Here is a 27,876-nt window from a genome sequence, read left to right as displayed (position 1 = left end):
GTAGACCTACTCCCATATTCATCTCTGTCTTCTTTCCGAGAAAGAGGCAAGGAAGCCCTCAAGAGACTGGCAGTTCTGTGCATTTTGCCAAGCATCTTTTTCTGCATGCTCTCAGTCACAATCAGAAAAACCCATCATCTGACACCATAAATTTTCAGGAAGCACAAGCAACATTTTTCTGGCAATTTATTAGGACTAAGAGGCAATATAATATGCTATTTTAAATAGCTTCCTCCTTTACCTGGACAAAACATTTCAGATTTCAGACAGCAGCATACAGAGCAAGAATCCCATTCATAAAACAAGACCACAAAGGCAGCCCTGTGAATCAGGCAGAATCCAGCCAAGACAGCAGCAGCTCCGCAGAGCACTGTGCGCTGTGTCTGAAAGGCATCTTCCACCAAGCAACCAAGTACTCCCTAGCACCCTCGTACCCCGTTCCCTCCCACCCCCCAAATAATCACAACATAGCACATGCCTGACCATGTTTACGCAATGCACAACAATATTTTGGACCAAGTACCGCACTACATTTTGGAGCATTACATAAAGCCGCACACTGATGTGTCGACTCTTCAAATGTTTGGCAGCAGCCAGGTACTTTCTCACAACCTGCTTCCTTACAATTTTCATTCTGTATACCAAAACGAAATCCCGTTCAAGAAGAAACCCACAACATGCAGTGAGTGTCATGTCTGCTACCAGGCAGAGTGCACCTGCACCTCATCTTTGCCACCAGTCCCATTTTCACAACCCATAGTCCTGGCAAGATGAATCATTCTTCCGGTGACGTGGCGAAGCAGCTGTCTTTGTAGGTGATGGAGATGCCGCACCAGGTAATTCAGGTCCACCTTCAACAAGGACTGGTGCAGAGGCCAGAAGAGGCACTTTCTTCCTCCCCAGGAAACCAGCTCCTTCAAACCCTGTTTTCTTCTTGCTTTCTGCTTTGGCTTCACTCTCCTCTTCCAGTCCTCTTCTCTTGACATCCAGCGAACTCTCTGGCAGCCTGTTAACCTCTGTGCTGCAACATCCACCTGCATCCGTCAGGCTAGTGCCTCGCACTTCAAGTGTTGTTGCCAGGCCTGCCTTCCTCTCAGCTGCGCTGCCCTCAGCTGTTGCCTTCTTCGCCTCTGTTGGGGTTGAATTCCCATTTGCAGGGGCTGCCTTTTCGACTGGGCTTTTGCTGGATAAGTTAAAAGCCTGGAAGTCCCGGTAACTGTGAAAGCTCTCCGTCCGCCTTGCTCTTGCCAATAGGGGGCTTTCTCTGTATGGCCGCACAGAACCATATGTAGCTGCTTCATGGATTGTTTCGTGGTGTTGTAATTGGAGACTTCCAAAAGAAAAAAAAAAAGAAAAAAAAAGACAAAAAGAGGTGATGTTAGCTTGAGAATAACAGCCAGTTACATACCCTGCTCCCAACTCCTACTAAAAAACCCATATACTCATCTCAACCCCCACACAACAACTTCCAGATCACTTGCTTCAGATTCTCATACGGTACTTCAATCTGCACACACATAAACCAACACATATCCAGTAGCGTAAGTGTGATTTAGGACACTTATGGCATCGATTCAGGAGAATTAGCTACAGTGCTCAGGTCACCAAACCTGTCTTCACCTACCTGAAGGGTAAAACCTTTGGTGTCTGCAGCTGGTGCCACCCTGTGACCTACCTGGAATTAGATTCCCGCAGCCGGTTTGGCTGAACGACTGATGTGGCAGGACTGATGTTGGGAGTGGCGCAGCGAGATGTACTCAAGTCACACTGGTCAAGCAACTTCAGAAGCTCTTCCTCTGTGGGGCCGCCAACATCTGAAAGAGACAGCTCTTAGTGCCTGAATCCATTTACAGTAGTGGCACACAAATGAAAACAGCAAAAGAACCATACCACAGTTTTGGCATAGCAAAACTTACCTTTGTCTTCACTCTTATTAACCATGTCCATGGCTGTGGTCAGATCCCACATCTGGATGCTGCCATTTGCATGCCCAGTGAAGAGGTAGCGGCGTGGCCGAGAGCCCATTCTGCTGGATCCTTCGCATTCTCGTACAGTAAATGACGAGATGGTAGTGCAATCGACTGCCTGGATCTCACAGATTCTACACAAGAGAAACCCCAAGTTCTCAAAACACTTGCACCTGGCAGAGTTTGGCCAATAAAGGCTGCACTATTTTGATTTTCAGAGAAGGCAATAAAAATGCCATCAGAGAAAGACCTTTCTTCCGGACAAGAGTTCTTTCCCTGCATGACTAACATGCTGCTCATCTGCAGGTGATGCCTTCTCCCTGCCCCTCCGACTCCCCATCTGCAGCATTACCACTTATTTATTTTTATTAGAGGAACCCCCTGTGTTCAATGTGCTTTTTCAGTCCACAGTGATCAGAAACCCAAGGCTCTCAAAATGGCAGAGCATTCAAGAATGGGGCAAGTAGCCCTTTCCTACGCTACATACTCTAGGATACTAACCTGCAGAAACAGCATATTTAACCACATAAAACATGAAAAAAAATCCAAGGATGATAAATCCAAGGTTATCAACACAAATAATTTTTGTCTCCTGACAACTGCAGTATGACGACACACCAGAACTCCATCGCTTTTTCTCCCCTTATTTTAGAAGGTGATGTGGAGAGCAACAGAAAAGGGACTCCCAAAACTAAGCTACTAAGCCAGAGTCCATGCCAAAGCTTCATGTATTCCGGGTAACCTGTTTTTATGGTCCCCTGTATTAAGCTTTTTACAGAAGAAATGCCCAAATAAGTCATTGAATAAAACTCTCCACTACATGCAAAACCAGCAGAAGTAAAAAAGCACACCAGCAACCTACAAGTCTCCTGTTCTCAATTCAGTTGCCAATAGTATTAAAACATCAACATTTTCTCACATGCAAAATTACTAGGCAAAAGATGTAAGAAACACTGGACTCAGATGCATCATCTTTTCTGATCCCCTGCCATTTTTCTAGCCTAACAGGAAGAAAAGTAGCTATATTTGGCAACTTTACTTCTGTAGCAATGTAATAGAGTATGATGGAATCAAGCCTAAGTAAATTGTACACCTGAACTAAAAGACAGCCTCTCACTTTTCTAGGTTCTCATATCTTCAAAGACAGGCACAAAGGAAGAGAGACACCGCTACCCTGTATACCTCTGCGAGGCACAACCCTGCCACCTGCAACTTCAGCATTAGCTTTTGAAATTTAATGTTAGCTTGGTACTATGGGTGAGGTACAGATTATGTATAGGCGCACAGACGTTTACTTCGTGAGCTCAGCAGGGAAGCCATCACAATGTGCACCTCTGAAAGCACATTTTTCAAAATGCCATTTGGCTTCTATATTATAGCAGATCATAAAGTACAGTTCTGTCACTAACACACAAAGAAGAGCTCAGCCAGAGCTGTCAAGCATATTAGAAGCTTGCTGAATGCAACTGTCCCCATGGGATGAGAGACCCAGCCACCTGAGGAGCCCTGCTTCTTTCCCACTTAAATCCTGGAGGTACCTTTTCCCAGTCGAAGACAGCCTTACAAAGAGCTTATTGGTGATGGGAACAACTTTTTGAATAAACACCTGTTGGTCATCACGTTCACCAAAGGGTCCTAGAGAAAAAAGGAAAATCACTTTTTCAGTGTTTGACCTTGCTCATCCTCTTCCCCACACAGTCCCAAAGACCCAGTTAGTATTAGTATGGTTATTGGCATTTTGAAGCATCAGGACCAGGGAACCAAAGGTGACCAAAAGTTAGAAAAAGCCATCCTTGGTTAGTAGACTCTGCAGATACAAATCTACAGTGTTTTTTGTTCATTTGCTTTAAAGGATGTCCATTCTGAGTTTCCCAGATGTTCCTGCAGGAACTAGCATGTCACTACAAAACCAGACATCAGGCCTAAGTACTTCCTTACTTTACAGCTCCTAGCTGTCTAAATGCCTACTCAGATTTCTTGTGATCCCACCCTGTGTCCACAGGCCATCCTGTTCATGAAAGTTTCATTTACAAGACTCTGGCCACAAAGGAATCTCAACTACCCATCTACGCATATTCATAGAAATGCATTCCTTGAGTATCTTGCTATAGCAATGTGCTTCCACCATTTGCCTCTGCAGTTTCAGGGCTTCAGTAAACTGACTTCAAATTCATTTTGGAATTTTTCCATATGCATATCATTTAAAACCAAATAAGCAGTGAGCTGGAACTTGCAGTTAACCCAAACCTTGCTACAGTTATCTGTTTTAAATACAGCCTTCCCTGCTTTCTGTCGTTCTCTAGTTAAAACAAAAGTGAAATGCTACAGCAGTTTGTTCACGGAAAAAGCACAGCATTTGTGATCAAAAATTTTTCTTCTTTTTTCCTCACCTTCAAACTAAGCCCTGTAAGCATACTCACTCCGCACAGCCTAAATGGTATTTCCTGCCATCTTTTCAAGGGAAGAGCAGTATATAAAAGCTTACACCCATGAGCTGACTTGCAAGTCACAGTGTCTGTTAAACCTTCGTGAGACCCGTTCATGTACAGCCTCAGCACATCAAGCTGGTGAGACATCCTACCAATGTCGTTTCCAGAACAGTAACTGCCATGACTCTCTGCTTCCTCCAGGGATAAGATTTTGAATGATGCAAGAGGTGTTGAGCCTGGCTGAGTTGAAATCATGCCTCGAAACCGAGTCACAGTCCATGTCCGTACATGGTTGTTATCTGCACAAACTAGAAAGGAAAAAGATGTACAGTAACATTTACAAGGGATGACACATTGAAGAAGCTTAACTTGAAAGTTTTCTATATGACAGTTTTTCAAGATTAATGATTAAATCCTGCTTAGTCACATGTCACATTATCTAGCAACACCAGACGATTATCTAACAATCTACAAATTGTTGCAGATGTCCTGTTTTCTATTAGTTACTTTTGTCTCTTCCCTCAGAAATTAAAGAAAAACCTGAGGCAGGCGAAACACATGTTTAACGCACATTAAGGCCTGACTTAGTCCGTACCAGCAGCATCCTTCAGAACCGTGCACATGCTAGTACAAGATATGTCAGGAGAGCAGCCTGGCAGCAGAACCCTCCCTCCACACAGAAAAATGCTCTTCTGTCTCATTCATCAGTTACTCAGTTTTCTACATACATGTGACCTTTCCTTGTACTGAGGGTTTAGCATGAAATCAGTTCCAAGTTGCAGCAGAACAGATGGCTCCTGGGCTGTTTGTTTACAATATAATTGCATAGTGTGTTTTCTGTTACTTCAAAAATAAAAAAATGGGGGACAGCAGAAAGTAAATCTGTCCCCTGCCCTGGTTGCTAGACTCTGGGTGAAAAAATCTTCCACAAGGAGGAGAGATTACCTCTTCTCTGGAACCAACAGATGCTTTCCTGAGAATAACATAGGAGAGCACAACAAAGACTGAGAGACAGCTGAGAGAAGAGGAGACACAGACAACCCTTTGAAGTCATAGGAAGGTTTTCTCTAGGGGTCAGGAAGGGGTGGTGCACATTTTGCTGCAACCCAGAAAGTTCCTGAAATGCTATTACAGAATCACAGAATCACAGAATTTCTAGGTTGGAAGAGACCTCAAGATCATCGAGTCCAACCTCTGACCTAACGCTAACAGTCCCCACTAAACCATTTCCCTAAGCTCTACATCTAAACGTCTTTTGAAGACTTCCAGGGATGGTGACTCCACCACTTCCCTGGGCAGCCTGTTCCAGTGCCTCACAACCCTTTCGGTAAAGAAGTTCTTCCTGACATCCAACCTAAAACTCCCCTGGCGCAACTTTAGCCCATTCCCCCTCGTCCTGTCACCAGGCACGTGGGAGAACAGGCCAACCCCCACCTCACTACAGCCTCCTTTAAGGTATCTGTAGAGAGCAATAAGGTCACCCCTGAGCCTCCTTTTCTCCAGGCTGAACAAGCTCAGCTCCCTCAGCCGCTCCTCGTAGGACTTGTTCTCCAGACCCCTCACCAGCTTCATTGCCCTTCTCTGGACAAAGCAATTAAAGCAAGACAAATCCTAAAGGACCTGCCCACAACAGTAAGACTTGACAGGGATGTATTTGTTTACAAATCCTTTTATTTCCACAAATTGCAACCTTGGAATAAGATGTGAAGAGTTAGTTGTCCCAGTATCTGGTCAAATAAAGCCCAAGCTTTTTAACAGCTAAGGGCTTAGATGAATGTCTAAGAAAGAGGATCCAAGCAAATCTAGCCCGTAAAAAATCTGTTCAGTTCACTTCTATCAAATGTGGAAACAAAGCAAATTAAAAAGTAATGCATGTGAATGCTGAAGTGGTCAGGAGCAGGGAGAACTACCAAAACTGGTCCACAGAGAAAGATTACCTGACACAAGGTGTTTCTCCGAGAGCATGATCTTCGTAACAGGGCTTCGATGAACTGTGAAAGTCTGGAAGAGCTGAGGCCCAGACCCAACTGTTTCAGGGTGCTGTACAATCACCCGCACTGCTCCAGAGCTGGTGCCATACGCAATCTCAATCCAGTTGCCACTTACACCTAGAGCAAGCAAGAACACAGTTGTTCCTTTCAGGAATAAAAGCTTGTCTTACTGGAGTCAGGTAATGAGCTGGTAGAAAACAGTATTTCCAAGTTTTCACAATAAGAAATATATTTATTTTTAACACTCTTAACTAATGATTTTCTCATGATCAGAGAGGGTATTTTCCCGCTTCAAATAAGTTTATTTAAATCCAACAATGGCCTACCCTCTCATTCTCTCCTCTCTCCTGGAGGTGAAATAAAAGATGGATAAAGTCATTTGAAGATCTCATTCTACATTCCAAGTGGATATTTTGGCACTTTTCACAGTGACATGTTCAATATGTGCCACATGCTGTTTACTTCTGCCTTAGCGGGAGGCAAATGCGAGGAAAGCAAGGCAAGAACAGGGAAGACTATAGCTAAAACGGTCAGTATGATATCAATACAGATATGCAAGTAAAAGGTTCCTTTGAGATGTTTTATTCCCCCCACCACCTTATTCCCCTTGATTTAAAAGGTAGCTGCACTGTGATTACAGAAGAGTGCACAGACACAATAACTGAACATCATTCAGATGCCCGTTTTTAGCACATTTTGTTATGAGATGGTTAGATGTAATGGTAAGGTTGTGTTTCTGCCCTGCCTGCAATTCAACATTAAGTATTTCAGTGAATCAGATTTATAATTGTATTGGCTCTAGCTGGGATAGAGTTAACCTTCCCTGCAGTGGCCCATACAGTGCTGTGCTCTGCACTTGTAGCTAGAACAGCACTGGTATCACACCAGTGTTGTGTCTGCTGCTGAGCAGTGCTGGCACAGCATCAGGACTCCCTCCAAACCCCATCCCAGAGCCAGCAGGCTGAGGGTGGGCAAGAGGTGAGGAAGGAACATCACCAGGGCAGCTGACCTAAACCAATCAGAGGGATATTCCATGCCATCATGCCATGTGGTGTCATACTCAGCAATAGAAGGTGGGAAAGGGGAAGAAGAAGGAGGGTTCTCGTTCAGACGACATCTGTCCTCCCAGACAACCACTATGCATATTGAGGCCCTGCCTCCCAGGACGTGGCTAAGTGTTGCTCGTTGATGGGAAGTACTTTTTTTTATCTCTCTCTGTGTTTCCATGCAGCTTTTTCTTGTTATTTCTACTCTTTCTTTTCCCTTTAATTAACTTATCCTTAACCTGTGAGCTTTTTTTTTTTTTCTCCAGCATAGTTTCTTCTCCCCCTCTTCTTCTGAGGAGGGGAGTGAGAGAGCAATTGTGGTGGAGACCAGCTGCCCAGCAAGGTAAAACCACCACAGTAATCTAAGTGAATAACTTGTAAAAAAGGCTTAAAACCAGCAAAGGCACGTTATGCATAAGCATTAATATACAATGCCTTATGTGTTATTACATTATACATTAATAATGTATATTATACATATAATGTATTAAAGTATAATGTAATATTTTGTACTTACATATATGTACTTGATTGCACGTGTACCTATTTCATAGAATTATCTACATTGGAAATGACCATAAAGATCATCAAGTCCAACCATCAACCTGACCTACCAAGTCCCATCACTAAACCACGTCCTTTAGCATCATATCCACAAGTTTCCTGAATACCTCCCAGGATGGGGACTCACCACTTTCCTGGGTAGCATATTCCAATGCTTGGCTGTTCTCTCTCTCCATGAAGAAATTCTTCTTGATATCCAGTCTAAACCTCCCTTGGCACAACTTGAGACTGTCTCCTCATGTCCTATCACCTGTCACCTGAGAAGAGACCGACATCCTCCTCACTGCAGCCTCCTTTCACATAGTTTTAGAGAACAATGAGGTGTCCCCTCAGGTTCCTCTTCTCTAGACTAAACAACCCCAGTTCCCTCAGATGCTTGTATGTCTTGTTTTCTAGTCCCTTCACTAGCTTCGTTGCTCTCCTCTGCACACACGAGCAACTCCGTAAATATCCTTCTTGTAGTGAGGGGCCCAAAACTGAACACAACACTGAGCAGTCTTACCAGTGCTACACACAAGGGGACAATCACTTACCTATTTATAAATATGTACAGATATAAGGGGAAACAGTCGCATCCAGTGCTCATCATTCATTTCAATGATTCAGGGAAGAAAAAAAAATCAATGTTTATGTGCAAGTGCTACTTTGTCTGCTTTCACCCTACTGTGCAACAACAGAAAATGTCCAATCGGAAAAAAAAAAAACACACACATCTCTAACAGATTCTCAGTGAAACTGTGATGCTTGAGGGACATCAATACAATACAATACTGACTTGTTTTAGGTGTGAGGTAGACACTGAGTGCTGTTATAGCATCATTGGAGGGATCATGGTACAATTCTGTCACTAGAAGATCATTGTCCTTCATCCGCAATGGGAACTTCTGCATGTCTGTGGGGAAGAGACATTTGTTTATTACTCTGAAAAACACAAAGCTATTCTGATGTGATATAGAGCAGATAGACTAAAGAGTTTAAGAACAAAGCTGCTCAGTATCACTTCCTTTTTATTCCACCCTGCCCCTTTCTTACCTATATAATAGATAGAGCCATTGTTACAGCCCAGCAGCAGAAAAGAACCAGCAGTATCATAGCTCGTGATAGGAACAACATCCTGAACCTAGTACAAACAAAAGAAAAAAAAGTCAAATTGCTGCTTCCTCAGTTTTCTGGAGGTTGCTGGGCCTCAAAGATTTCTTCTACACCCAGTTCTTGCCCCTGCAAGTATCTGCTACAGGCAAAGATCTCTATAATGAGGAGAAAAAAAAATGTCTTGCCCCCTTTAACATTTCGTTTTTTCCAGGCTAATTTAAAGAAGCAGCACAAGAGCAGAAATAAATGAAATAAAAAAAAAAAAAAAAAAAAAAAAAAAAAGAATCTATGCATCAAGGTGCAATCTGCTTCCTAAGTTCTCTGGATCGAAGGTCTATAAAGGAAGCTCTCCCAGCTGCGAAAACTTTACAAAACTAATGAAGGTGGAGGGAACCCATCAACAGATGCACCACTTTACTCATCGCCTTGCAGAACACATTAACAACTGCAAGGAGAGATCTGAGCAAGAGGACCCACAATGCTGCCAACAGCATAAATTGACTGGGTCATCAGTCAAAACGAGGAGAGTTATTCTGTCATGTTCTATTGCTTTATCTGCTACGTCCTATTCTGTAACACTAAGTATTCTGGTATCTGGCACTCCAAAACTTCCTCTCCTTGTTACATGCCACTGAAACATTGCCAGAGGAATAAGTACCAGGAAAACCACCTCAGCTAGTCTGCTCAGATCTCCAAGTTGGGAAGATGATGTCAGAACTAATTACAGACAGAGGTCAGATTTGCATCCTCAGGGTAAACTACATCAAATACAAAAATTACAACATGAGAAGAGCTTGGCAAAAACTAAGATTCTTTAAAGTAGAACTTAGAAAGGGCTGTTCTGGAAAGGATGTAGAAAGGCATCTGGAGAACAAGTCTGAAAGGAAACAAAGGTCTTGGCCTGCATGGGGCATTGGTACACTGTTCTAAACATCTCTCTTACAGCAAGATCATATTCTAAGTCCGGAGCGAGTCATGGAAAATGGGTAAGCAAATGCCATGTATTCTCATGAGGCATTTAAAGATCAGAGGTACACCCCTGCCACTTCAGTCTTTATAGCTCATCAAGAACAATGTATTCTACAGGGAGACGAGAAAAACTGCCATCTTCCTAACACTAACAAAAGAGCCCCAGGCATAGAAAGTACCCTGAAACATTTTATTATTATTTATTTTTTATTTAAAGTGAACTATTCTCATCCTGTAGGAAAAATAATTTAGAGAACAGTGACATTTTGGGGTATAAGCCCTTCCTAAAGGTTTTCTACTCTTCAATATGAGAGCCTTCACTACCAAAGGAATAGTCCACCAAACTGCAGAACTGTTATTGTAATCAGAAAGCTTTCCATGTTCGTCTCTGGAAACAAGAGGAAGGAATATTGCACATCAGTTTTTATTCCTTATGTCTTGTTCCTTTATCAAGTACTGTCAAATGCCAGCTCGTCATGTAGCATTATATTGTTGAGACAGAAGATTTTGCAAAGCATTGATAGGACTTTAAATATTGTTTTAAGACCAACCCAACATGTTTGTCTGCCTCTGCTGCAGAAGCAGTGCTATCCCACGCTTATCATCTGTTGTTAGTTAGCAGTACTGTCACTGAAGGGTTGAATAAGAACTTAGTCACGAACACTACAGCAGACAAGGGAGTCAGCCTTAGGTCAGTTCTGCCTCTTGGGATTTGCAAGGCAATTTTTGGATTTTTATTGCATCTAGTTTTGTACCACAAAGATGCACATCTGGCTACCTTATAAGCTTTGTTAATCACATGAATGCTCAACCGTTTTCTCACACTCACACAGACTCCAAGGATCTCTCTATTTCACATGCATTCTGACAGAATGAATAAATTAAAACTGGTACTGAAAATTGAATTAAACACACCTGCCAGTGCTGGGTCACAGCATTCCACACTCCCACTTTCCCTGTATGACTTGTAGCCACCAACTGGTTGCCAATGAAGAAGAGAGCATCTACAGGGACTCCAAGACTGAAAACTCCTACAAAAAGAAAAAAAAACAAAACACCCAGAAGAGTCCATGAAGCGCATGAAAAATAAAGAGGAAAATATCACAACAATGGGAAAAAAAATATATGTATATATAATATACACATACATATATATATATCCTATTACAATAAGCAAATAGGGTTATTTTTGTTTATTATCCAGCCACGACTATGGCATGTCATTTAAGCAGCAGCAATTCCACAGCTTTTGCTAGCAGATTTGTGCCATACTACCTTCTGTATTACTGAAAGCTCCTACTGCCCATTTTTTTTTGTTTGTTTGTTTTTTCAAATAGAGGTGGTCTGTGGTCTTAAAACATTTCAGAATTAGACTACAAGGCTATATACATATATATAACCCTACTTGATTTCACAATCATCATATACTTCAAAATCTGGAAGATAAGACTAACTTACCAGAAAACACCGTCCTTCCAAATAGAGAAAATGTGGCATCAAAAACATTTCACTTAATATTAAAAATATTACTACAAATTACTACAAAATATCACTACAAATTGTGACAGGCATTGATGACCACGGTTAGAACAGACCTTAACATCTCTGCTTTTCTATGTTTCAGAAAGGCTCCTAAGTATCATGAAAACAACATCAATCACTCCAGTCTATCTTTCACCAGAGGTCTTCACTGTTTGAAGACTAGAACTGCAAGTAAAGCTGAGACTTATTTAAGTGGGTGTAGGGAGGGAAGAGACCAAATATTAGCTTACCTCCTCTACTGTGATCTTGCCCAAGAGAACTCTTTCTGTGTGTAATAATTTTACCGTGAAGTTTAGCAAAGTCAGTATGTTTACCAGATTCTAAAATATTATAACCCTGACAAATACAAAAATGAAGCAAAAGTAATTGCAGCTTGCTAAGAATCTAGACACCTATAACAGCAAGGTTGTACGAGCAACACAAATTGTAAGAGGGACCCCAGAACAGGGATCCCTGTTCTCACTGTACAAACTTCAGCTGGAATGGGTCTGTTTACTGAAGTCTATACGCAACTTCCACCACCCAAATCTGTTCTCTCTTTAGAGGTTTCTTAGTCTCATTACAAGTCCAATATCAATATTTTTAATTGAACTGTAAACTTACATAGCATATGATATTTTGTATGATTTATTGTACCATGTATTTAAAAGTTACAGAGAGCTAAAAATGCCTGAGATAATTTCCAAGTTCGCCAGCTGCAAAGTCTCACAAATAGGCCCTGAAAGCCACTCTGTTTGTAATTCCCAACTAAGCTTTACTGCCTGCTACATACCAAAGTCATTTGTACTGATGTTACATTACACTACCAAGTGTACACTTGCACACTCACAAACTTTCCTATTCCATTCTGTTCCGTCTACATATTAGTATTACTGTCCACTAATGCACTTTATATCTTGCAGCAGCAGACATATCTTTTAAAACAAGGGTACCCAACAGCTGGAAAACTTCCCAACGTTATTTCAGACAAACTCAAATAGACAATGTGCCACTCCCAACCAAGAAGCAGCCGTCCCTCTAGAAGCCCAATGCATACTTACGTTGTAATTAAGATGCTAAACTGTTTTCCAGGGCAAGGTACAATCATTCGATACAGACAAGATTCAGCAGTACAAGGCATGTGAAGAAGGCAATAATAAAAAATCCACAGAAACAACTAGAATTGATTACTCCAGAGAAGGATGAGGTTCAAGGAAATCAAGGAAGACAGCTTGAATGGTCTGGAGGAATTTGAAGTGTCAGTCCTGCTTAGGCTCAACAATCTTGAGACCCATCCACAGGGGAGACAATGCTATATGCAATGACAGGCTCTTGTCTTAAGGGTCCCTCTCAGCAAAATACTGCTTACAGCAGCAATCCAGCAGCTGTGTCTTGTGTAAGTAATATTGAAAGGAAAGAGTGTGCTCTGGGAGAGCTTTATCACTAAGATGCCAGCCCGCACAATTTTCTGTGGACGGTGTCACCAGGCTCCAAAGACTGTTTGGAACGAGCAGTTTCTTTCAGGAGATGATAGCAATATATTGTATCTCTAATGTAAAGCAGGAATGCAAGCACTTGCAACTATAAGGAAAAAAGGTAGCTGTATTCAAATTCTTACTATTAAATGCAACTGTATTTTAGTTCTTTTAGACCAAGTAGCACTATTAGCCAGAAGACAAACAGTACAGTCTGATTGTTAGTCAGAAGATTCAATCCTGTAGGCACTTTCTCTTCCCCTTCCCCCTGCCAAAGAGAGACCAAGTGGGATTTCCTTTGTTTCACAGTCACTTCAATGCAGCACAGCCTGCTTAGCAAAGTGCTTCCTTCATTTGTTTGCCACCTTCAGTTGCAGTTTGAGTTATCAGAACCTTATGATGTTGGAGTATTTTATTATATTTTTATTTTTTGCCTTTGAATTTGATATCCAAAAATCTAAAATGTTGCTTCATATATCTTATTTCAAATCCCAAGGGAACACAAGCAGCTAAGTCACACCAGAAAATGCAGAAGGAATGTAGTAGTGTAGTGCTTAAAGCAATACCTATTACAGTAGTACAGATGTCATGCTAACTCTTTCCTGCTTACTAGTATAAGATTTGGTGAAGGGGTGAATAACGGAAGAAAAGGCTTCAAGTATTGTATCAACTCTGTTTAACAGAGAGATCACATAATCAACTTACCCACGCTTTTCAGATTTATTTATTTACTAAACGCAATGTAACTTCCTTTTCTATTTTGCTGATTGTGATCACAGGCAAGTACTCTGAGTCAGAAGTAATGCAGTGCTCTTTTATTTCATGCAAGACCTTTGCCTTTCTCTGTCTTCAAATCTGACTTAGTGCTTGAACTTATTTAAACATAACAAGCAGCAACAGACATTAATAGAGCTAGAAATTGCCTGAGCATCTCTAAAGTAAGCTCTTCCTTTAAAGTAAAGGCACATGTATCAAAATATGAATTTGGTCATTTTCACTTTAACGATGACATTAATTCTCATGACTTCAACTATGAAGATATATTTAAATACAATTTAATTCTGCATTCAGTTTCAGAGAACTGCTCATATAAGGGGATTGCCATCACACTTGATTAGCGATACCCGCTGCCAGAGGAATTGGACATTACTGGTATAATAGTAGCGATTCAAACACCAGAGATTAGACTAAAGGAAGTTCCTAATGCCATTCCCCTCAATGCCTCTCCAACTTGCCCTGTATTTGAAAAACAAACAGATCAGACAAGCCATCAGATCAGTACCAATGAACATTTACTTCTGAAAAGCTCTTTGTGCTGCTTTAAAGCTTCCCTAGCTGTGAGTCCTTCAGTGTCAAGAAGTACAAGCAGAAATTCCTATATGCTTAGGTCAGTACAGCGTGCTTTTTCCCTACCTAGAAACCAAAGCTACAAAAAGAACAAATTGTCTTCTTCCAAATTCCATTTATAAACTACATTTGACAGAAAACTAAGATCTTTTCATCATCTCCATGTAAAAATATGGCTTTGATAAGGCAAAGGCAAGGAAAAAGCAGAACATCTCAGTATCTAGCTTCCCATCTCAATAGTTTTATTAGACTTGTGCTATGGCCTAGATTTAAACACAAGTCCTATGAGACGTTTCACTCTGATTTGTGTCTTCACATGGAAACTCAGTATTAGTTAGTATCTGCTCAGCAAACAGACTAGTTTTTATTCACCTTTCCGATTTTTAGAAAGGATTCCCCTAGCATGACAGAGAAGAAAGTTAATATGCTGTAATAGGTTTCTGTATTACAGCTTCTTCAGAAAGTATTTTCACAATGACATAACACTACTGATAATACATACCTCACAATAGGTTCACAAACTCCTTTCTGGTTAAGCACAGAGACAACACAAAAACAAATCAATCAAGCAATTATAATTACCAATTTCACTGCCGCTACCGCCATCTTGAATGCTCCACAAGATTATGCTACTCTCTGAGGCGACTGCAACCATCTTATCCTTGTCCCCATGAGGTCCTCCAACCACCTTCGCATTGAGAGCCACTCTCTCAATTGTCCAGTCCAGATAGGGACTCGTGAACACCTGCTGCCACCCAGATGACTCTTTGATTCTGGAAGAGTGAAGAAGGGAATGGTGGGCAAAAATTAAAGATTCAGATACAGACACTTTGGTCTAAACCTGACCCAATGCAGATGGCCTAGCCAAATGCTAGAGGATGTTGTTGAGCATAAGACCTTAGAAAAAATCTATTAATTTCCAGAGGCAAATGAATGGATATCATGCAAGTTACTCAATCATGTTCTGGCATGACGTTGTACTACCTAGTCACGCAATTTCTGTTCATATTATGTTGTAGACTAACTGTACTGAATAGGTTATACACTTTATCTTTAGAAAATCATTTTCCTGTATAATCTTAAAGACTAGTATGATGCCAGAAAAGCATAGCTTACCTGATTGAATTTTATGCAGTTGTCTAGATATCTTGCAACTGAGCTAGAACGTACACTCTCAGCACACAAATTACATAAATGTTAACACAGAAAGCAGAAACATCTCTCATACTTTTTGCCATTATTTCATTTCAGTATTGCATCCTACCTGGAGCTGAAGCACCACAGATAGCTATATCCTACCCATGTAGCACGCAGAATAAATTGTAACACAGTAACTTAAGAGCAGGACTGCAATATCCATAAGCCTTTGCATGCAACCAAGACATTCTCACCAGCTTATTACCAAATTTTAAAGACTTCTATAGTACTTAAAGGGAAAAATAGATTTAAAAAAAAATTTTTTTTAAAGAATGCATTGTGTTCTGCTGTAGCCTTTCAATAAAATAACTACCTTAAGTATTTAAATAGTATCTGTTAACAAGGAGCCTAAAAGAAAGTCACAAAAATAAATATATGAATATATTTCTTTCTGCAAGAATTTCACTGTCCACTATAAACTACTACTTTGAGAAGAGACTGGATAAGATTCAGTTGTTGCCCTTACAGTGAAATAATCCTGAAAATCACGTAATTCAACTGCCGCATAGTAGTATAAGCAAGCTGAATTTAAATTTGAGGGTAGAGGTAAGTAGTTTTATGTGTATGCTGCCTGCTCACATAGTAGATACTTAAAAAAGCCTGGGAAAAATCACCCATAAGCAAAAAGAAAATGGCAGATACTGAGATACAGCAGAGAGGGGTGAAAACATTTACCAAAAAGCTGTGCAGGAGCAGAAAGGAGGTGGGAAAACTCCACCATGGTATTGCTAGAATTCCTTCAAATTCCAGAAAGGAAACAAGTCAATCAAGACAAGACTGCTACCTTGAGTCACTAAGGAAAAAACTGCATTTTAAACTGGCATACTGACCTGTGCCCTCTTTTAGCAACCATTTATGTCTGACATGCTTCCTCAAAAGCATCATTAATGACGGAAGTTTAACAGTAATAAGCCTGATTAAGTAGATTACCGGCAGGAAAGAGGCAGAATTGTTCACTTAAGTGAGCCAGCATCCAAGGGAAACAGAGAAAAAAATCCTAAGGAGGGGACAATTAGCACAAAGACAATTGCAAATCATTGCCTCCTTCTCTAATCAGACCATATTAAGAATAATTGAAAGCTAGAACTTAAACATGGTTTCTCTTACACTACTTAAACACAAATTAAACCAAAATGAATTGCAGTGGTGAATACAAGAGACAAGTTACATGTGATTTAAGTTATGGAGTTTTAAGCAAGTAAATTACCATCCTACATAGTGAAAAAGGCAGCAAAATATGGTTTCAGCATGGTAGTATCCAGAAAGAAGCTTTTCACATTACATTTTGTATTCCCCTTTCTGAATCACACTATGACATCGGTGATAGGTTGTTTTTGAGAACAGTTCTTTTTAAAACACTATCTTCCACTGGAAGGATGGCCACCATTTTAAGACTACCAGATGTGAACTATAAACAGCTTCTGTAATATAAAGATGTCACTTATCTTCACCTGATCTTAGAAACTAGCCAGTCAGTTTACAGTACATTTAAAAACACTTTGCAGCCATCCCTGTGAAGTAGCAAGTGCGTAACAGTTCTACTTATGCCAAAAAGACAAAAGAGTTTAAAGACAAAACACATCACTCACAGCAAAGAAAATCTATGAACTGTTTCAAGCTCTTTGATCGTCTAACTTCCCACACTTCAGACTGTCTTCAAACACAAGCAGTACAAAGAACTTTTTAAATGAATCTTTCATTTAAAACCTTGCTTTAAAACAGGTACCATTTGCCAGTTACAACTGGATTCCATTACTTGATTAATTTATTTTGCAAGGGCATCAGGAACTGACATCAAAGCATTAAAATCTGAGTTCCTGTCAAGCAGTTTATTTACATGAGCAGGAATGGTATTTCATATTTATAAAAACACACTGGGTGCACACGATCTACTGTTATTTCAGAGTAAACCAATTTGCTATGGTTTACCAAAGCAGAAATTTTACTGCATTTGTTAGATTTCTGTAGTCTGGCAAAGCAACTTCATTCATACCTGTAGCAAACAGCAAAATGAGCATAGGCAGCTACTATCCAATTGTGATGACCAGCTACTATTAAAACTTTCCGTGGGTCCACAGGAAATCCTAAAACCAACAATAAAACTTAAGTCAGTCAAACAATGGGTATTGGAAAAAAGATAAGCAAAGGCATCCAGAAAAGGGCAGGACTCTCCTGCTAGGATATTTAACAGAAACTTTTCATCTCAGTCACCATAATAGAAAGCATTGCTAAGCATAAAGAGACAAGTACATGCTTGTATTTCTGAAAACAGTTGCTGTTTGTGTTTTTTTTTTCCCCTGAAAAAATGGTTAAAGAAAATTGAGGATCATTGCCGTATAAGAAACTCTACTGCCCTCTTCCAAACCTGCAGTAACTCAGGAAAAGGCTTATTTTAATATTACTTGCATGTACATTCACCTTTAACATACTCAGGATTTTCCTAATATTGCTGCAATTTACACAATTATAGCAGAAAGATGGCAATTCTTAGAACACAGTTTCGCTTACAAAGCCAAAACCTGGAAAATGACACAAGCCAATTCTACCTTGTTTACAGTTTTTTAATATTTTACACAGAAAGTACTTTATATAGCCAAACAAATACTACCTTTGTGCTAAAGACTCTTGACTCCTGCAAGGCAAAAAAGGCACCAGGTGCAAGAAAGAAGTACAAGAGCAGGAAGGAGATTCATGTTCCTAAACAGTGACCAAAGAGACACTGGCCTGTCAGTATTTTCTCACGGCTTCCAGTACAGTGTAAGGCATTTGTCTAAGGGGCCAGACTAACACTGCATGAAGAACTTTAGTTCGCCTTTCTTCTCAGCCTAGTGTCTTGATTGTGCAACACTGAGCCTTAAATACTGCCTAAAGAAGAGTATATAAGTAAACATTCAGCAATTTAAGATCAGGCAAACATAGAACAACACTGAAACCAAAAACAGTCACTCTATTTTTATTTCCCAATGACAATGATTTTTGCAGTTTGTTTCGGTTTTAAGACTGACATCCCTCACCTAGCCTGACTGTACCTTCTCCAGTACCGGCTAGCGTAGGTTGGACGCCACCTCCATGAATCTCACTCTCAGAGCAGTTTTGACCAGTTCTAACATCAGCTGGTGGCCCAGCATTATTATTTATTTTACGACTGGGAATACCTATAAAAGAAAAGAGATGTTTTGTCCCACTCCATAAGCTTCAGCAATATAACAGATATTCATTCATTTTCAAAATAAAGAAGTAAAATTTGTGCATTTTAATCCGAAGCCTAATTCATCAGCTCTAAGGATTACAGGATATATCCCAGTACTGAAATAAAAAATGCTTCTGCTCTCTGCTTTGACACTCACAACCAGTTTAAGGAACTATCTCAGAAAAATTGTCAATAATTGGCTAAATAACCCAGTCTTCAGGTTAATACATGAACAGCATTCATCTCTACAGAGAAGTAAAAACGTAACGTACTAATATTGTTAAGAGAAGCTTATTTGTGATGATCTGTCATCTACTGACAGAGGGTATGTCAAGTAACTGTAACTTCAGAAAGAAAAGAGTACTACATGTTGATAACATCTAAAATGTTCTCGAAGAATCTCTACGCTGGCCCACACAGTTTGTTCAGTATTAACATGCCACCCTCTCTCCAGTACTCTAAGTACACCATTTCATATAGCACACAGATATATCTTGTTTTTGAACTACGTCTAATTCAACCATTCATCTCAAGCTTTCCATATGAAAGCCCTCTCCAGACAGTTTGACAGCCAATTGATCCCACAAACCGAAGCAGTAAGCAGCTGCAAGCAACATCAGGCCATGTACACAAAAATACCTGGAGGAGGCAGGTAGCCATGGAACAGGACACTGCCACAAGATGAGCGTTCCAATTCCTCACACAGAAGCAGTCTTCTCACTGAGGGGAAAAAACAACATGACCATAGCTTACACTTCCCAGAAAACAAGACATTATTTCAAATAACCTCCTGTATCAGGAAATCTGAAAATCTACAGGGTTACTAATGCCCAGAATTTGCAATTAGGTCATTACAGTACTAACAAATATGAGATGACCTCATATCAAAACAAAACAAACAAAAATACCTAAAGGAGTGATTCCGTAGAATTCAGCTTCATGTCTGAGAACATTAATACTCACGCCCCTAAAGAAAAAAAAGAACATAGTGGACATAGTAAGACTTGTATATTTGCATACAACCAGATATTAGACAACATAAATATAAAGCTACCTGACAGTTTATAGAATCACTGCCAAACATATTTAACGTGTTAATGCTTTTGAGATTTCAAAATTATCTTAACATTATTAATTTTAAAATTATATTAAAGATACTGAGGTAATAGAGAAATGCATTGCCAGAAGTGGCTTAAGCTACAAGAATTTACTATCAAAATGTTATGCTACTCTTTCTGCCTCCAACAAGTTATATATACACACACACACATATAAATATACCCACACACATGCACACTCTAGACATGGGCCCAGAGTCACAAGACAGCTGAATCATATGTTAGACACCCAACTGAGCAAAACTGAACAATTCCCATTTGAAAAGCAATTTCTAATGCAACTGATCCAACTGATTTTTACTTACAATAATTAGAACTTCTTACCGTAAGTCTAGCTCCTTTGTGCGAAGAAAATTTAAAATGGGTGCAAACGCTGTTGGATCTCTATCAATAAATATCTGCAAGGAAAAAATGACATACTTTTAGCATTATTTTGGAGCAACCATCAACTAACATGCTTACTTGTGCTAAGCATGGGAAGAGGAGTTGAAGATGATGTTGACAGCAGATAAACGCAACCAAGAGTTTTCAGGCACCTTTGTTCTCATTTTTCTACCATGCAGTAGTTCAACATTCTTAAAGACGTATATACAAACACTGCTGCACTTCAAAAAATAAAAATAACACACTTAAGCTCTAGAGACTCCACAAAGGTCAATGGGTACTCAGAATTTCTATCATGCGTTCAAAATTCAGTAAATGTAATAAAACCTCAAGATTTTATTTTTTTTAAATCACCCTTAAGTCTATTATCATTACAACAACCTCTATGCTCTTAGCAAAGTACTTGTGTGCCTTATCACTCAACAACATTGCTGTAATTATAGTTTCCCTTTTAAGAGTATCACATACACAGACTGAAATGGAAATTTTGCTATATATTTAATATATATAGTATATATATATAAATTATATATATTTATATTTGCCAAACAAAACTCTTTTTCCATGTCAAGATTGCTCAACTACACATGCAATACCTATCTAATGGAAGTCACCCATCCCTCTCCAACACAGCAATTGGCAGTTTTTCAGTTAAAAAAAACACTGTTGCTGTCTCTGCACTGTCTGTACAATGTTGAATGAGCACAAAAATATGCTCATTGTTCCAGTTTCTTTTATCTTGGAATGAAGATAAGAACCAAGAAATACAGAGATGTCACCAATTCTCATGAAAGTTTAGCAACCTGACTTTGGCGGCATGATATGCAAGTAGTTATACCTACAAGACCTTTATTATGTCCTAGCCACAAACATACACTTCTTCAGCAAGAAAACAAAAAAAATGCTATTTTTTGATATTTTAAATCTTCACTAGGTAAAACCAGATTATGACTTACAATGACTCCTGAACATTCTCCCATACAATAGCACAAACAGTATGGTAAATAGGTTCTGAAATTATTAAGAAAAAAAAAAAAGTAAAGAAAAAGGAGACAGCAGACTTGGTATTGAATCTCACCACTCCCTGCAACAAAAGGCAAGGGAAACACGGTGACATTTTCAAATGATTTCAAAGTTCTCTATTTTCCTCCTATTGAAATGATAAGTGTCAAATACAAACAAAATTCCAACTGAACAGTACTCCTCACAGACTCTGAAGCAGAGATAGTGCTGTCAGCACTTTAAATGTAGGTTTCTGCAACACTACTATTAGGGGTTATGTAATACAAAAATGACAGAGGAAAATACTGTGAAAAGACAAAGCAAGGCTTTATAAGCCTAGGAATGTAAACGTTTTTCTCATTTGACTTTTCTCATTTGACTCACTTTCCATTCTTATAACATAACTGACTTGGGCAGTGTAAATCCCATTAACACCCAGAGTGTTTTAGGAGAGAACCTAACTAAAAGCATAACATTAATTTAATGATTTATCAGGCTTATTACTCACAGCACCAGTTTCATCCTTCAGTGTTGAAATTCTTCCACTCAGCAAACTAGAACAAAGAAAATCTTTGTTAGATGTCCCCTAGGAACGCACTGCCATGAATACACGATGACGCTACTCTGCTCTATTTGTGTGCTGTAAGTTGCATTTTGTTATAACAATGTAGCTGAGCAAAGAAAACTGCCTAGGTTAAGCAGGAAAGCTGGAGAGGAGGCAGGGGAGAACATAACAGATCATTTCTCCTGTGCAAAGGAGCTGTGCACACAAACCTAAGGAAAGGCTGAAACCTGCATACGGACCTTTCAGATTCCCAAAGAGAAGAACCTAGCCTGAAAGGATGGAAAACTCTTCTGAGGCACCCAGAGGGCTGCATAGTTTGTTACAACCCAGTAAATCACTAAAAGCTGCTGGAAAAAAAAATAAAAAAAAATAAAAAAAAAAAAAGGAAGAATAAACAATCCATTCTGCAGGGACTTAGTGGGCAGGAATGGGAGAGTTGAGTTTTTTAACACTATTTTACTTCAAAGCTTCTCTCCCATCAGATCAAAGTCCTCTTGCTCCAGATCAGTAGAAAACACCACCAGAGCTTCTTTCTACAGATGTGAAGCAAACACACTAAAAACAACAGTTTTATTTCCAAATCCCATCTGACTATGGATGACAATGACCTCATAGATATTTTTCAGTACTGGATGAGTTTCAGATCAGTTTTCCTTAGACAGTACACTTAGTTTTGGGAAAACAAGAAACTTCTCAGGACTTCTTTATTGCGCTTTTCCTTCCACACCTCAGAGAAGGAAAAGAGCCTCCCTGGCTCTCCATTGATCTGAACATTTCAGTATAGCAGAAGCAGATAATACTGCCTGTCCGTGCCAGTTGCCAGGTTTTCATTGGGAGAGAAGCCTAGCGTACAAAAATCAAGTGCCAGGAAGCAAAATAGCCAGACTTGGGTTTTCTTTTATGAGTTTGGGATTAACTGTGATGATAGAGGTACGGCAACAACAGCACAAAATTACTACAGTACAAATAGCAGAACCTATAGAAGCAGTAACAGTACTGAGATAAAAGCAGAAAGATACCCCACAGATCCTGTAACACGGGTTAAAAACCTTAAAACTTTTAATTAACTCCAGGTACAGGGATAATTCATAAAACATTAAAGATAGTGCCACTGTATATGGGCAATAAGATCACAAATGGGAAAATAGCAACAGACAGCGGCATCTCCCTTTCCTGCAGATTTGCTGCCTTATTTCCAGGATATTTCATCTGAAAAGTGAAAGCTTTTCGACACACATAAGCAACCAGAGCACAATCCAAGACAGCAGAAGACTATTGGTAACCAACTTATTTCAGATGAACCCATCCCATCGTTTGAGATGAAGAAAAAATGGTGTAACACTTATTCTTGGCATAAATTACAATGGAGAATATATCTTATTTCTGAAAATACTTATCAACATTTCTTTGTGTTATGAGATGACATATTACCTGGAAAAAAAGGAGTCTGGAATCCACATCAGTGTTTGTCTTGAAGTGCTGAACCTAGGAGACCAAAATTACAAGTTGAGAATCAGCCAGAAAACAGGAAGGCAGTCTCCTTTGTCAAATTCTGTGACATGTCCTACAAAGCTGGCATCAAATGGGTCAGAGAAGTTTGAGATTGCTACATCTTCACGAAGTCAAAGAGGTTGCAGCTTCTTTGCACAAATCACCTTTAAGTGTGATGAGAAGTATCTGCAGTGTTGTTTTTGTGTGTTTGTAACACGCTGTCCCAAACAACCTTTCTCTGCTTCTCACACTTTGCCAACATCATTGCTTTTAAAAGAAATAAATAAAACCACAAATGTACACACACACAAACCCAGCCGTTAAAACGTAAGTTTATCAACAGTCTACTATATTTGTCATTAACACCATGCTACCCTTACACAGGAGTCAAAGGGTGCTACACCGTACATTGCAAAAGACTACAACATGATTCGAGTTAATATTTTATAGTAACTTCAGACAAGTTAATATTTTACAGTAATTTTAATTGTCTGCAGTTTTGCTCTTTGGGCCCTTTTTAGGGGCTCACAATATAAAATAGTGGGCCCCTAAAAAGCTATTAAAATAGTTTTAATAGTTAAAAGCGAGAAAAATATTTACTCTGAATCATAATATTATGCAATAGCACGAATTATCGTTTATAATGCCAGACAGTATTTTCTATAATAAATAACCAAGAACTCCTTTATACTAATCCCATTTTTAACATGAAGGAAGACAACTGGACTGGCAGCTTAGAAAATGAGTTCAAAATGAGCTCTTAGTCATGACTAAGAAACCTTTGGTGACCACTTAATTAACAGGAATTAAAAAAGGAAATGCCAAGGTAAAGTTCCATAACAACTTTTTGTACAGTACAGGAATTTTGCAAGTATTACAAGTATTTTTACAACTATTTTTAGAATACAAATATTTAATCATAGTTTATACAGTTTTCACTGCCTATATTTTCTAGCTGTGGAAAGGAAAAAAAAAAAAAAAAAGTAAATAAAAAGCATTACTTTGTACTCTTAAAGGGAGTCAGAAGCATAAAACCCATATGAAACTACCACCCGTTCTGCATAAAATGTGGATTGTGTAGCTGCTCCCTGCAAGCACAACAATGACAAATCTGTTCTTAACAGAAAGTCCACAGCATCAGCATTCTGAGCATAAATGTACACAGTCTTTACTACAAAGGGAAAAAAGAGAACAGTTGGCTATTTAAATGGAAAGTGGCTTCTAAGTGTAATTTCTCACTTGTGGATTTGCTGGGGCACAGCTTTTATCAGCAGTAATACAGACCACTGCCCTTCTTTACTTCAAGAGTAAAGGGGAAGAGTATGGGGGAAAAAGAGAGCCAGCAACTGACTCCTTGTTCATTTCCTTGCAATTTCATTGCTTTGCACAATCACTGTTTTTAGACAGCTCAAGGATTTTCTGTCCATGCCTTAACACTGTGGCACTAGTTTAGTAAGCGATCCCTCATACTAACATATACTTTAGAACTTTTAATATTGACACATTAATCTATGTAAACAACGAACTGGAGTACTCCTTTCCAGGACATAGAAAGAAGCACAGAGAGCAACACTGACATGCATAACTACATCTGCAGCTCCACGCACCTAACACACAGTGGGCAGACTCCATATGAAGGGGAATCAGGCAAAATGAGCAGAATATACTCAAATAATCTAAAGCACGTGGCAACTGACTGTTATGTCAAAGAATATAGACAACTGGAAACAGACCTACTCAAGTGTCAGATATAAAACAACCACTTTCATAGTCTATTGCGCTTGTAGAATTATCTATACATCGAGGAGGTAAAGGATCAACAGAATTTGTTACAGTAATTGCTATGACTGTTAACTTGCAAGAGGCTTGCACGCTTGGCTAAGCAACCCACAAAACCTGAGACCAGCAACTGCTGGATGGAGCTACAGCACATGGCAGACAGGCTCTGGCTGTCCCTGGAAGCAGTGGGAACCTCATGTCAAACAGAGGAAATGTGGTCAGCTGGGTCTCCGTACCAGATCCACAGAATTACTGCTATCAGACAGCTCTCCAAACAGAACTAAGAGTTTCAGGTTACTAATACAGGTTACAGAAGCTAATGAATAGGAAAAAAACGCGTGCTCTATTCCATGCTCTCCCATGTGCTGTCCAGAACAACTCTGCTGCTAGCTTTGAGTCACCTGCCTTTGGAAGCTGAAAAGCCTGGCTCAGATACATCCTTCCAAGAAGATGGGCACTACGAGGGAAGTTGAGCTTGCAGAAGACCAAGACCTCTTACACAGACTGGTACTATGCCCTACTGTCTCCCTATTAAAAGGTAAACGATTGTGCATGCATTTCCTACTCCAGAACCCTTCAAACAGAAATGAAACTTATACACATTTGTTAGTTTGCCGTATTCTTTGTATTTATGTAGGCAAGCCCTCTGAAGACGTGTATTCATGTATTCTGATTCACGCCCTGTAATTGTCTGTTCTCTGCAGAGGCATTTAAAAAGGAAGAACCATTTAAAAACACCAGACTGAGGCATCTTTGTGATTCCACTAAAATAGAAATCTGAAGGCCGACCTGGCCTGTCCTTTCAGGGCCAGAGCTCACTGAGGTGCCTCACTCAGTGTAACACGAAATGGGGTCCGAGTCAACATCAAAGTTAGCCTGAGGGCAAAGCTCACCCACAGCGATGCCTCAGTTAGGAACAGCTTCTTGGGGCTGTTCCCGATGCCTTATTACAGCAGCAGAGCTCTCCGCGCCGGCTTTGGCAGCACCCTCCTTTAAGGAAGGCTCCTGAGCGACAACACCGAGCCTGCCTTCTGCAAGGACACTCTTAAAATGGGAGTAATCCCTGCTCCTTGCGGCTGGCTTTACACGCAACATGCAGGCTCGGAAGGCTTGGTTTCCACCACGCCGTAACGCGCGCGGTGCCACGGCCGAGCACTCCGAGGGGCACACCCGCACCGCTCCTCACGCAGCCCCTGCCCCGCAATCCCACCCCTCCACGCCGCGCACCACCCTCGGCTGGCGGCCGCAGCGTTTTAGGACGCAGATCTCGGTGCCGCCTCACCTGGTGCCGCCCACGTTGAGCTGGACGATCTCCCCGAAGCCGCCGCCGCCGCCGTTCCCCGCCATCTTTCCCTGCTCCGCCCGCCGCCCGCCGCCGCCACGGGCCGGAGGGGAACGGCGGCGGGGCGCGGCGGCGGCCAGCGGGGCGGCGGCCAGCGGGCCCCGGCAGCCCGCGGCGAGGCTCGGTGTCCTCGGTGTCCGGCCCGGCTGCGGCCCCGCCGCTCAGGCCCGGCCAGGCCGAACGGGACGCGCCATGGCAACGCGGCGGCGCCCGGCAGGGCCCCGGCGCCTCAGAGGGCTGGGAGCTGCGGGAGGGAGAAGCGGGAGCGCCGCCCGGCCGGGGGCTGGCCGCCGAGGGGGCGACACCTCCCCGAGCCCGCCCGCTCCGGCGTCACGGCCCGGGGAGGGTGGGGGGTTCACGGGTGTGAGGGGCTGAAAGCCAGGGGAGCCGCGGAGATCGTCCTCGGCACGGCACCGTGTTCCCGCCCCCCCCGCCCCGAGACCCCTCTGCCTGGGGTCTGCCCTCTGGTCAGGGTCGGTGCGAGGCGCAAAGCCGCTAAAATTCGGCAAAACTCCACAGCAGCGATGGCACCTGGCGGCGTAACGCGCTCGCCGTCAGGTTTTGCGCTGCTGACGAGGCAGAACAGCAGGCATGCAACTCCGAGCGATTTGGGGAAGAAGGCTGCCACAGCAAGGGAAGGAAATTTGAGGAAGAAATAAGTAGCGACGTGGTTAGCAGAGGAAGTAATAAAACTGCGGTTGAAAGTTTTGAGGGTGAGCTTTAGGATTAATTCTGATGCTCAAACACCAAGAGCAAACATGTGCCTGGTATTTAAATTTCTTTTCAGTGAGATTTGCCTAGAGATTGGAAACCAGCAGCGAGGATCCACGCCCTATTTAATTTTTATTTATTTTTTTTCTGCAAGGGCATGTGAATAGATTTGTAGCATGCTCGAATTCGAGGGGAGGGGAAAAATAAAAAGCAGCAGTCACCAAGCCCTGCACTTCCATGCCTTTTGTATGCTTATTAGTCTGGCTGTAGTTTGGGTTGCTCCTTGGGTGCAAAGAAGAGCCAGCTTTCAGATTTCTGCTGCGTCATCTCCTCCTCCCCCCCGAATATGTAGTATGACACAAAATGTCCAGGTGTGCTATCAGGCTGAGGAGGAAATTGAACTTCCTCTTCTGTGTCCTGGGCGAGTCCTTTAAAGGCTGAAGTATTAGATGGGAGGGGATCTCTCTTTTGTTGTATTTTAAAGGAAGACTGACACTCTCCACTTCAACCCATCGGTTTTTAAAAGAAAACTCAAGAATCAATTCACACAGAGAGGGTCTGAGGTTGCGAATCATGCATGGAAACCATACCCCTTCATCATACGGCTATGGAGAGCCTCTGTGTTAAGACTTGCACATATCCTCATTGTTTGCCTAAAAGATCACTTCTCTGCATGCCTAATTCAATCATGTTTTA

The 27,876-nt window shown here is 41.0% G+C and overlaps 1 protein-coding gene across 3 annotated transcripts; it reads right to left on the bottom strand.

Annotated features, from left to right (window-relative positions):
* Positions 1-169: 169 nt before the first annotated feature.
* KCTD3 (potassium channel tetramerization domain containing 3) lies at positions 170-26,710 on the bottom strand. Of its 3 annotated transcripts, none has more exons than XM_084512775.1 (18): positions 26,410-26,710; positions 23,289-23,342; positions 21,801-21,846; positions 20,231-20,304; positions 19,697-19,755; positions 19,428-19,508; positions 18,613-18,753; positions 17,592-17,682; positions 14,984-15,174; positions 10,974-11,089; positions 9,030-9,117; positions 8,773-8,889; positions 6,334-6,504; positions 4,549-4,704; positions 3,506-3,602; positions 1,917-2,101; positions 1,676-1,814; positions 170-1,330 (listed from the first exon to the last, which is right to left on the bottom strand). In XM_084512775.1, the coding sequence occupies exons 1-18, from the start codon at positions 26,472-26,474 to the stop codon at positions 748-750; spliced, it is 2,454 nt and encodes an 817-aa protein (XP_084368901.1). In that variant the 5' UTR covers positions 26,475-26,710; the 3' UTR covers positions 170-747. The 3 variants fall into 3 exon arrangements, with proteins under 3 accessions (XP_084368901.1, XP_084368902.1, XP_084368903.1); XM_084512776.1 differs by having other exon boundaries at positions 18,628-18,753; XM_084512777.1 differs by lacking the exon at positions 18,613-18,753.
* Positions 26,711-27,876: the final 1,166 nt, after the last annotated feature.

The sequence above is a fragment of the Aythya ferina genome (assembly GCF_964211825.1).
Source record: "Aythya ferina genome assembly, chromosome: 3".
Classification (NCBI taxonomy): Eukaryota; Metazoa; Chordata; class Aves; order Anseriformes; family Anatidae; genus Aythya; species Aythya ferina.
This window is presented reverse-complemented; position numbering and strand designations above follow the sequence as displayed.

Excerpts from the sequence above, each read along its gene's own strand:
- KCTD3 (XM_084512775.1), bottom strand. The coding sequence starts at position 26,474 with ATGGCGGGGAACGGCGGCGGCGGCGGCTTCGGGGAGATCGTCCAGCTC. Across the intron at positions 6,505-8,772 it reads CTACCTCACACCTAAAACAA|GTGTAAGTGGCAACTGGATT; the intron begins GTCAGTATTGTA and ends TGCTTGCTCTAG. Across the intron at positions 1,815-1,916 it reads TAATAAGAGTGAAGACAAAG|ATGTTGGCGGCCCCACAGAG; the intron begins GTAAGTTTTGCT and ends TGTCTCTTTCAG.